This window comes from Emiliania huxleyi, assembly GCF_000372725.1.
Source record: "Emiliania huxleyi CCMP1516 unplaced genomic scaffold EMIHUscaffold_488, whole genome shotgun sequence".
Classification (NCBI taxonomy): Eukaryota; Haptophyta; order Isochrysidales; family Noelaerhabdaceae; genus Emiliania; species Emiliania huxleyi.
In genome coordinates, this window is record NW_005198332.1 from 12,264 (window position 1) to 23,599 (window position 11,336).

General features: G+C 65.0%; 2 protein-coding genes across 2 annotated transcripts; both read right to left on the reverse strand.

Annotated features, from left to right (window-relative positions):
* Positions 1-1,308: 1,308 nt before the first annotated feature.
* On the reverse strand, positions 1,309-2,959 carry EMIHUDRAFT_459372 (hypothetical protein; the record flags this gene model as incomplete). The annotated part of the gene is made up of 2 exons (XM_005767504.1): positions 2,311-2,959; positions 1,309-1,949 (listed from the first exon to the last, which is right to left on the reverse strand). Exons 1-2 carry the CDS (start codon positions 2,351-2,353, stop codon positions 1,309-1,311), a joined length of 684 nt encoding a protein of 227 aa, XP_005767561.1. The 5' UTR covers positions 2,354-2,959.
* A 3,662-nt stretch (positions 2,960-6,621) lies between these two features.
* On the reverse strand, positions 6,622-7,380 carry EMIHUDRAFT_445648 (hypothetical protein). Its single transcript, XM_005767505.1, has 3 exons — positions 7,339-7,380; positions 6,977-7,291; positions 6,622-6,911 (listed from the first exon to the last, which is right to left on the reverse strand). Exons 2-3 carry the CDS (start codon positions 7,166-7,168, stop codon positions 6,747-6,749), a joined length of 357 nt encoding a protein of 118 aa, XP_005767562.1. The 5' UTR covers positions 7,169-7,291; positions 7,339-7,380; the 3' UTR covers positions 6,622-6,746.
* Between the last annotated feature and the right edge of the window lie 3,956 nt (positions 7,381-11,336).

An 11,336-nucleotide genomic window follows, 5' to 3' on the forward strand; every position in this document is an offset into this window, starting at 1 on the left:
TCGCCGCCGCTGCCCTCGCCGCCGCAGCCGTCGCCGCACGCCGCCCAGTCCTCTCCGCCGCCCAGCCCGCCTCCGCCCAGTCCGCCGCCGCCGCATCCGCCCTCGCCACATCCGCCCTCGCCGCCGCCGCCCTAGCCACGCGTCCCTCATCGCCGCCTCCGAGCCTGCCGCCTCCCTCGCCGCCTCTACCGTCGCCGCCCCCACCGAGCCCGCCGTTGCCGCCGCCGCCGCCGCCCAGCCCGCCGCCGCCCAGCCCGCCGCCGCCCAGCCCGCCGCCGCCGTCGCCGCCTCCCCCCTCGGCGCCGCCGCCGCCCTCGCCGCCGCCGCCCTTGCCGCCGCAGCCCTCGCCGCCGCAGCCCTCGCCGCCGCCTCCGAGCCCGCCGCCTCCCTCGCCGCCTCCACCGTCGCCGCCCCCACCGAGCCCGCCGCCGCCGTCGCCGCCGCCGCCCTCGACGCCGCCGCCCTCGACGCCGCCGCCCTTACCACCGCCACCGCCACCGCCGCTGCCCGGCCCGCTGCCGCCGTCGCCGCCGTCGCCGTCGCCCCGACGGCGCAGCGGCGGCGCAGCCACCCGCTTACGCGTTACGGCATCGTCTTGGGGTTGTGCTCGCGCCGGCCGACCTCGCCGAGCCGCTAGCGCGCGCGAGGGAGGCATGTGCGTTGCGCCGCTCAGCGGCCGTGGAGGGCGAGCGCGGGGGATGCGCGCGCTTACTAGTAAGTGCTACATTGTGCGTGCTGTATGTCGGTCTGCACACTGTACAGTGCCACGGTGCCAGTGGGGTGTGAATGTGAACACTGACCCTCACACACTTAGGGTTGGTCAACCATGTGGGTGTCTATGTGTTTCCCTCGGGCAGTAGATTCTTATTTCATCGTCAAAAAGCGCCCGTATTCACTTGCCAAAATCGCGACCCGGGGTGTTCGACCGGGCTATCTTTGCGAACAGAAGCCTGCGGAGAGCAGCTCCTCTGCTGCTCACACACTCTGCACAGGTGACACAGCCTACTGTGCGGCTGCCACAGCTGTGACAGCGATGGGCTCGCCCTCACTGGCCCTCAGTCACTTGTGCTGCGGCTTGTTCAAGCGGCTTGTGTGAGAGCGACACACGACACTGCTCGGCGACTGCCGGCACACTGTGAGACCATGGGTGGGAGGTAAAACCACGGTACCAGCGCTTGGTCACATCGGCCCCGAGGTCAGATCCATCTACTCTGTTGATGACAAGACTTGTCTACTGGCTGGAGCCGAACAGGAGGGCCCAGCGCACAACCCCTGGTCAACTCAGGGTCCACACCCCCGTACTAGCTTCTATCGCACCGGCTGTCGGAGCATCGCCCAGCTCGTGTACGCGTCATGGCTATCTGTCCGCACGACTTCGAACCCCAGCCGACTGTAGAACCTCACGTTCCGCTCCTCCTGCGTGCTCAGCAGCACCGGAAGGCCTGCGGCGTCTGCCTCCTTCAGCGCAAGCCCGAGAGCATAGCTCCCGATACCCATACCCTGTGCGTCTGGGTGGACCACCATCCGCTCCAGGCGACAAACCGGCGGGTTGCCGTGTGCGGCGATGATTTCTTGCTCGACTCGCTCGTACTCGGCCTTGAGCGAGAGGAGCCGTTTCACCACGCCGGGGCCGAAGAGGAATGGCGCCTGAAGCAGCCCGGTCCGAAGCATGTCGAGCAGGCCGATGTCTGGAACGTTGGGGGTGACGAACATGAAAAAGGCGACTAGCCGTCCGTCGCGAAACACCGCCCGGTTGACTGGACCAGCGGCTCGAATGCGAAAGTTGCGCTCAAAGAACCATTGCAAGAACTGCAGCCGCCAGGCGCGGTCGCAGTCGCCGCAGAGCGCGACATAGGGCGGACTGGTCTCGAAAGCAGCGGCTGCCAGCCGTGACGCCTCACGTAGGCTTTCGGGCGGCAGCGTGCAGAGGCTGAGGGCTTCAGTGGCCGCTTCGTTCATGAGATCCGGGTAGGAGCCGGAACCAGTGGCCAGAGTTGTGCAAAAAAGAAATACCGGATCGGCGCCAGGGTTCCGGCTCCTACCCCCTCTGGACACACTGACTCGCGCAAAAACGCCTACCTACCTACCTATCCCCAGGCCGCGCAGCGAAGCGAAAAAGATGAAAATAGGGGGTACCTTGATCCTTGTACCTACCTATTGCAGGGCCCTTTTGGGCCAAACAAGACCAACCTACCTACCTATCTGCAATCTGGGGAGGGGCCAGCCAGTGTGTGCACAGACCCCCTATCCGTACGTTTGAGTGTTGTACAAAAAAGAAATACGGGGTTTTGTGATGTTCCGGGACTGCACTCCAAGTGCTCCAATTGCCAGGGCTGCCGGCACGGCCTTTCATTTTCCGGCGTCGTCAGAGCGGTTTTGCTTTGTCCAAGACGCCCTCATGTCAGGCCGCCGGCCCACCGGCGCGGCCGAGGACGAGCGGACGAACCTCCCGCCAGCGCCTCCCGGGCCTTACTTTGCCGCGCCCTTCATCCGCTCGAGCAGCAGCTTGGAGGCGGCAACCATGTCGCTCGCCGGTGGCGCCGTCGACGTCACGCTCGGCCGCTGCACCACCGCATCGAGCCACGTCGCCAGCCGAGCCAGGCCCAGGGCCTCGAGCATCGAAGCGGGATCGTGCTGCGGCCGCAATGCCGGCAGCACGCGCATCAGGCGCAGCGCGAACGGAGCGCACGCCTCCTCGGCCAGCGAGAAGCTCTCGCCGAAAAAGAAGGGCCCGTCGCCGTCAGCGTACTCGCAGAGAAAGGCGTCGACCGCCCGCATGCCCTCCTCGAGCGCGCGCCGCGCCTCGGCCTCCGCCTCGCTGCCTTCCTCAGCGCGCAGAAGCGGCATGTAGGGCATGGCGGCCGAGTACCGGTCGACGAACAATCGGCATGCCGCACGCCGCTGCGCCGAGCGCGCCTCCGAGGCGGGCCAGCGGTCCTCGAGGTACTCACAGATGACGAGGCTCTCAACAAGAGGCGGAACCCCTCCGCCGAGCTCCTCGAGGATAGGCACCTTAGCTCTGGAGAGCGTCGGGTGGGGCGAGAAAGCGACGGCTTTTGAGTAGACTTGCGTGAAGTTGGCGGGCTTCTCCGCCAGGTTGACCGCGCACCGCTCGTACGGCAGACCCCGCTCCTCGAGCGCGATCGCTGTGCGGTGCGCATAGGGTCAAGACCCGGACGTCCAGAGCCGGAGCTGCGCGGCCGAGCCACCGCTCAGGCGAACAGCGGCGCGCGTAGGGGCGCCGGCGGCGGCAAGCCGTGGCGCGGCCGTCAACGTGAAGGTGGCATGGAGCATACAACACATATGAGCGGGCACAGCGCAAATGCAAAAAGAATTTGCAAATCGCAAACGCCCGCACGACACGAGACTCCTATCACCGCCCTGCCACCCACGTGAGCCTTTTGGCCGCCTCTGTCAGTGTGCCCGTGGTAGTGAGAGACTGCTGGTGAGAAGCCGGAGGAAGGTCGCTAGTCGAGAGAGATCGCCAGTGGAATAGGGAGTCCACCGTGCTGCGAGCCTGTCGCTGTCCCTTGTCAGGAGCAGGAGAACTAGGAGAGCGCAACCAGTAGGAGGCCCGCGCCTGCCCCCGTGCCGCCGGGTGCAACCTGTCCTATACGAGAGAGGAATCCCTGGGACCCTGTCGTGTGGGTGAACCCTGCCCAGCCCCCCTCCGTTTCGCGATGCGCTCCCCGCTCCCGTTCCCCTGTGTCCCTGATCATCCTTACAAGATCCTGCTCGTGCAGGTGGGGACCCTGTCCTTCTCCCACCCCTCGTTTGGCGTGCCCGTTTTATTTATTTTTATTTACGACACTAGGCGGCGGCGTCGCAGGACGAGGCAGAAGAGAACGACGCGACAGAGGAGGAAGTGACAATGGAGAGAACGACGAGAGTGGGACGACCGCGAGGTGGCATGAAGGTTGCAGCGAGAAGCGGCGAGAGACTGCGAAGAGAGATAGGAAGAGGCAGACTCCCTAGGGTGGGCGACGGCTAGCGCATCACACACCTCTCCTTAAAATCCCTGTGTGGTGGCGGCGTGCCGTCCTCCCATCCCTCCCTTGGGGGCACTTGGAGCACTTGGAGTGCAGTCATTAGCCTCACATCCAGGGCCGGGGAGCTGAGAAGCGCACCCAGCGGGCCGGATGGATCGGGATCGGGCTACGGGCTAGAGAGCCCTGACCCCTAGGGGGGGGGGGTGCGCGTTCGCAGGGAGAGGGCCGTAAAGTAAACACGGGTCTCCGAGGGTTAGTCCGCGCTCCAGGTTTCCCCTAGCAGCGGAGCGCCCCCTCTACTCGGAGCTAATAAACACCAGACACGCACACGACGTACATCCTCACTCGACGTCACCCCTCGAGGGCTTCTCCGTTCGGCCTCCCCCCCTCGGTCCGGAGGGGCCCTCTTATCCCCTCGATCCTCCCCCCACTCGCTTTCCGCTGGTTGGGCAACGGATGCGGGGCCCGGCCCCCCCTCCTAGCCTTTTTCGGCCGCGGCCCCGCCGCCGTCTCGCCCTCTCTGCTTGATCCTTGGGTTGTCTGTTTTCTTTCTTTACGACACTAGGGACGAGAATGGGACGACCGCGAGGTGGCACGAAGGTTGCAGCGAGAATCGGAGAGAGACTGCGAAGAGAGATAGGAAGAGGCGGACGACCAAGGGTGGGCGACGGCTAGCGCACCACACCCCTCTCCTTAAAATCCCTGTGTGGTGGCGGCGTGCCGTCCTCCCATCCCTCCCTTGGGCTGTCCGTTTCTTTCTTTCTTTCTTTTAGGCACAGGACTGGCGCGCACTGGCACTAACACAGGTACAAAAAGAATTTCCGCAGGGGCCTGATCGTCCTTCCAAAATCCTGCTCGTGCAGGAGGGACCCTGTCCTCCTCCCGTCCCTCGTTTGGCTTGGCTTGTCTGTTTTCTTTTCTTTACACTAGAAGCGAGTCTACACAGCTCACAGGCACGGGACGTTAAGAAGTGGCCCCGCGAGGTGGGAATAGGACCGTCCTTTCAAGATCCTGCTCGTGCAGGTGGGGTTGCTTCGCTTTTCTGCTCCTGTTTCTGTCCGCGGCTCGCGTCCACCTTGTCGCCTCGAGACCCTGGCCATCACTACGCGCGCGACGCCGGTGCTACTCTCGCATTTCAACCATCAACGGGACGAGGGTGGGTGGGAGGGTGGTCCAGGGGTGGTGGGTACCCTGTGAGAGGCCCTGTCTCGAGGTCCTCGGGAGAGGGAGGGGCTGGCGGGCTGCTGAGGTTGGAGTTAGAGGTCCGCGCGGCATCGTCTGTCTTCCACCCCCCCCCCCCCCCCCGAGGGGAGCACCCCGGAGCAGCAGGATGATGACGAACCGGGAGATTGAGCGAGCTATCATCAAAAAGTTGGACGTCCTCCTTCGGTACCACATGCCCAGCCGCGCTGTCAAAGCTGTCCTCAAGGGTGGGTCGGTGGCGGCCGCCCTTGGTGGCCTCGCCGTCACGTTCGCCTCGCCAGCCACGGTCGTGCACGCCCAGGCCGAGAAGACGGCTGCCGGCACGGCTCCCGCGCAGGCGCAAGCCGCCGACGTCGCCGAAGACGTGGCGCACTTCATGGAACACTTTGGCCGCACGGCTTCGCCGTGAGGGGGGGGCTGCTGGCGCTGCGAGGACGTGTGATCGGCCCTCTCCACAGGTCGTCAGGCGCCGGCAGCTTTGGGCCATGGGTGGTGCGTGATTCTCGTGCTGCTGCCTGCAATGCGGTCATGGCTCGTCCCCGGTCGCGCTCATGCGCGGCTATCTGCGCGTGACCATCGCGCGAGGTTGGACGAAGCACCCACTCTAATCCATCGTGGCGTGATGTGATGCAAGCCAAGCCAAGGTGCCTCTGGTTCGTCACCCGTCTCACTCTGACCCGTCTCTGGAGAGTCTCGCACCCTACCAGTGGTCGGCGCGTCGGCCAGTGGTCGCAGCCAGTCGCCTGTATGCCCACATTTTGTTTTTGGCTTTTCTCGGTCGCGTTCCACCTGAGTAGAAGCCTCCATCGACGGAGAGAAGGGCCGCGCCCGCCGCACACCGGGCGGCTGCGCGCGTCGTTCGCGGCGCGGGCCGCGCGGGCGCCCGCGTCACGAGGGGCGGGGAACCCGCAATTGAGATGCTGAGGCAGGCATCTGAATTTGCCCAATACGATTTCCATTCTAATCTCGATTGCCTCGAGCATCCCAAGATGCATGAAGCAATTCAGGATGGTGGATGCGCGCGCATCCTGAATTGCTTCGCGCACAGGATCCTGAAAATTGCTTATGCTTTTTAGAGGCGCCCGTGCCGCATGCTGCCGCCGGCTCGAGGCCGCCGGCCGGCTCCGTGTGTCCATGAGCATCGGTGGATGTTAGCATGTTACGCCGCTACTACATCCTGCATGCACATGCACATGTCACATGTGCATGTGCATGCACATGTGGCTAAGGGTAAACCCGTAAAGCTTATAAAAAACAGTGCGCACGGCTCAGCCGCGGAGGCCAGCTCACGAGGCGGGGCCCGGCCGGCGCGGTCGGGGCGGGCGCAAAAACCGTCTCAGACACATACCGAGCCGCGGCAGCGTACGAGTAACACGCGCACCCCGCGGGGATGGGGGCCAACCGCACATGCGTCGTGCGTTTTGGTTCAAAAAGCATGTGCTGCTTAAATGGCGGCTGCAGAGGGAGTACCGACTGCAACCTCGAGACGGTGCGGCGTGCCGAGGAACCCTGCCGCGCCACTATTGCTGTCGGGAGGAAGTATCTAGGGGCAGTCTACTCGATTTTGAGCACCTCGAGCGTGAAGTCGAGCGTGCCGTTCGGCGGGATTCCCCACGCGGGGAAGCCAGCCGCGCCGTAGCCCTCGGCGCCCGGAATAATCACTTGGCGCTCCTCGCCCAGCTTCATGCCCAGGAGGCCCTGATCCCAGCCCTTGATCACCTGACGCGCGCGCCAAGGCTCAGCGTGGGCTCGACGGGAGAAGTCGCGAGGTAGGCGGGCGCTGCCTGCCCCACGCCGGCCCGGTAGGTGAACGGGTTCTGGCCAGGATCCTTGGTGGACCAGAATTTCTTGCCCGACTCCTTGACGACGCCGGTCGCGTGCACTGTCACCGTTGCACCCTTGGCCACCTCAGCGCCGCTCCCCTCCTTGAGGATGTTGAAGACGGTGCCGTTGCAGCCCGGCGCGGGAGTGCCCATGATGCTGTCGTGCGGGCTGACCTGCAGGTAAGGGCGGCGTGAAATGGAAGGGCAGTGTGCACGGTGGCAGCGGCGGCTGTGATAGAGCGCTGCGGCGGCGTCGGACGTACGGGCAACGGCGTCGGACGTACGGGCAACGGCGTCGGACGTACGGGCAACGGCGTCCGTACGTGTCAGGGAGCGTGCTCGTCGCGGCGCCTTGCCTCAAAGTCCTCAAAAAATAACTTTTTTTAAAGGGTTGCCCGGCCGGGTTGCTGCGCAAATCTCGCGCTGCGCTAGGCTCAGAGCGAGTTCGCGCTGCGCTAGGCTCAGACGGCGTGCGTGCGCGGGCCGCCGGGGTGACGGCGGGTGTGAGGAGGAGGACCCCACCTCCTTCGGGCTCGGCAGCTTGTCGGGCTCTACCACTACCACTACCTCAGCCCTCAGCCGAAGCTGGGGCCGGTCCCGTAGGCCGTCCGCAGCCGAGAGAGCCCCCGCCGCCCGCGTCTCCCGTGTCCCGATGAATTCGACGGCGGACGGGCGACGGGCGCGGTCGGGAGGACGACCCCGGCTAGTCGCCGACCACACCCACAAAGAACCCTGCACAAAGACCGCAGGGCGGGGACCTGTTCCTTTTTACCCATCTCCTAGTAGAGTGTCCGTTTTATTTATTTATTTATTTGGGCGCGGCCGGCGGCGCGGGGCCGGGGGGTGGGCGGTGGGAGAGCGCAGCATTCCCAGCCCCTTTGCCAAAGGTCCCTGGTTTGAGGGCATTAGTAGAACGGTCCCTTGTGTCGCTGGTGCGCTTGCGGCTTGGTCCTCCTTTCTTTGAAGCTCTATTTACACACCCCACCTCACGCTGGAAGTGGCGAATCGATGCGAGCGCGCCGCGTGCTCCACGCGCGGCGCGCTCGTATCGACTTGGAGTCCAATGCGCGCAGCGGGCGGGTAGCACCTCGGGAGCTCGCTCTACCCGGGACGCGGAGAACTGCCCACAGGAGCGAGACTCTATCTGCCACGTCTGGCGTCTGGCGCAAAAGGCCGCGCAGTCGTCCGCACCTGCGGAGGCCCCCGCACCGGGGGTGCGTGCCAAGTCTCTCGGGGCCGGCGGGGAAGAGGGGGGCGCAAGAGGTGCGCAAGAGCGGCGCGAGAAGGGCGAGGAGTGTGGACGAGCGAATACGGCCGGGGTGTGTCGGCCGGGGAGCCTCCGGCGGGCCTGCGGCGCGGGGCGCTGCGCGCGGCAAGCTTGCCGGGATGTGCCCGCAGCAAGAAGCCTCTGGCGGGCCTCCGGCGGACGCCTCGCGGCGTGGCGAGCGCGCCGGCGCTCCCGCGCCCGCGGAAGCAGCCGGGGTGTGTCGGCCGGGGAGCCTCCGGCGGGCCTGCGGCGCGGGGCGCTGCGCGCGGCAAGCTTGCCGGGATGTGTCGGCCGGGGAGCCTCCGGCGGACGCCTGGCGGCGTGGCGCTGCGCGCCGGCGCTCCGCGCATTCGAAAGAGGACCGACTGCATCTTCGACCGCATCTTCTGCGTATATTTAGCTCACGGAGGAGCAAAGGACGCCCGATTAGCGCTGCGCGCGGCCGGGCAAAAAGAATTTGGTCCATCCGTCTTCATCTTACACACGGGCCCACACGCACACACACGCTGCACACGATCGGCCGCGTGTGCAAAAAATTTTTTTTCTTGCTTACAGCGACACCCTGCAATAAAAAATCCCTCCGGCCCCGTACGACCAATTGAATGATGGTGCGCTCGCTCGCCCCGCCCGTGCCCGCGGCGGCCCGCGCGCGCGCGCGCGCGGTAGTAGGAGTAGGCTGCGGGTCGTATCACGCCGGTGGTTCACCACCGGTTGCTGATCCTCGGGAGCACCGATCGGAGCAGACTGACAGCGCGCGCGCACGCCAGATCCAGAGCAAGGCCAGCCTGCCAGCGCGGCTAGACGAGGTGCTGCCCGCTGAGGCCCGAGCACGCGAGGAAGCGCGAGACGGGGCGGCGTGTGGGCCGCCCGGCGAGCAAAACGACTGGCGCCGCGCGCGTCGCGTGCGTCAAGCAGTCGAGGCTGTCGAGGCTGTCGAGGCTGTCGAGGCTGTCGAGGCTGTCGAGGCTGTCGAGGCTAGGAAGCCTACGACGGCGTGATGCAACCGCGCCAAGGCGAGACACCGGCAGAGAGGCTGAAGGCGATGACACAGGCGCTCACGGACCACGCCAAGGCCGTGATAAAAGAGGCGCAGGACAAGTTGCGTCTAGAGAAGGAAGGGGATAAGGGCGGACAGACCGACGAGGCGGACGAGGAGGGGGAGGACCAAGGGGGGGGGGGGGGGGCAGCGGGACACCCAACGACGGGGACGACCCCTCATGTCGCAGAGGGAGAGACTGAGATGGAAGATAGCAAAGTGGAGACGGATCACGCACGCGGTCCGAAAATGGAGCGGAACGTTGAAAACGGCATACATGGGGAAGGGCGGAAGGCAGCCTCGATTGCCATACAGACATGGGAGACATGGGTGCGAAACAACGACAAGACCAAGGCACGGGCAGAGGAACGAGAGAAGAATATAGGGTGGATAAAGCGCCTGTTCACGGCATGGAGGGTGAGCCACGCCGAACGTACCGAACGTAGAGCCGAGCGGAAGGAAGCCGGGGAAGACGACTCCGAGGAGGACGAACCAGTGGAAATCCCGTTGTCAGCTGTCACGATGCACCCGAAGGGGACCCCAGCGCCGGCATCATCCGTGAAGGCACAAGTGTTCGAAGAGAGAGTGGACCTGAGCAACGATATGACTGGGCGGCAAATGATCGCAGTGGGCGTCAGAAGACTCGTCCTTGCTCGAGGAGAGCTCGATAGACTCGAGGGGCCAGGATATGCAGCGAGGAGGGCGGAGCTGCGCCGAAAGGCGAAAGAAGCCGCGAGAACAAGGGACCGGCAGGAGGCGGCGGCGTCGCAGAACGAGGCAGAGGAGAGCGACGCGACAGAGGAAGAAGCGACAAGGGAGAGCACGACGAGAAGGGGGCGACCGCGAGGTGGCATGAAGGTTGCAGCGAGAATCGGCGAGAGACTGCGAAGAGAGATAGGAAGAGGCGGACGCCCAAGGGTGGGCGACGGCTAGCGCACCACACCCCTCTCCTTAAAATCCCTGTGTGTGTGTGTGGTGGCGGCGTGCCGTCCTCCCATCCCTCCCTTGGGTTGTCTGTTTTCTTTCTTTCTTTCTTTGCAACCCTCTTTCCCTGAAGTGTCGGCCGGGTGTAAGAACTCTTGTTTTAAGAACAAGGGAGCGGACGGGTGGAACCCCATTGGTTGTTGAGGTACAGTGGGTTGCGGGCATCAAGAAAACAGGATTGCGCGGCACGCCGCCGTTTCTAAGCCTTTCCACAGCCCTCATCCACCCCACGCCGTGGTTTCTTAGCTCCCACGGCCGGGGCACTCAAGCCAGAGCGCCGGCGCCCGAAGGATTTTTAGGTACGAGGTAAGCTAGCTACGGTCCGCGAGGGCGATGCCAGAGTCTGCCGCCGAGCGAGTCGGCTCTCTGTCTGGATGACGGGAAGACGCACACACGCCTCCATTCACTCCATCCACTCAGTCTCAGAACACCGCAGACTTGGAAAGTGACAAGTGCGCGCGCCGCAGGCGAAGAGAAATTTTGAGTGAGCTGGGCCTCCCGTTCACACTCGTGTCTGGCCTTTTCTCGGGGCCGCGCCTGCGGCGCGCCGTGGTTTCTTAGATTTTTGCGGAAATCGCTTGGTAGGGTTTCTTAATGGTACGTTTTCTTAATGCCCGCAACCCACTGTAACCAAATGAAACGAAAATAAAGCGAAGCGCCCGCCGCGCCGCGCCGCAGCAATCTACCGCGTGCGGACTGCCACAAGCACAAGCATGCGAGGCCGCACCGCGCCGCCGCGAGACGGTTTCCGCCCTGCCGCCGGTGGGCGGGGGCGGCGCCGGACCGTGGACAGCAGCAGCAGCTCCGGCAGCTCGTCCTCCGAGGAGGCCGAGTCTCGGAAAGCGGTGACGACTCCGGCCGGCAGCCAAGCTCCGCGATCGAAGGCGTCGGCAGGACGAGGCAAAAGAGTCTGTCCAGAGCGCAGAAGCGCACCCTTGCCAACTGCAAGAGGCGCTCGCTGCTCGTCGCCGCACGATTCGCCCCGTGACCTCGCCTCGAGCACCTCTATGAGACCAGTCTCGGAAGGTACTCTA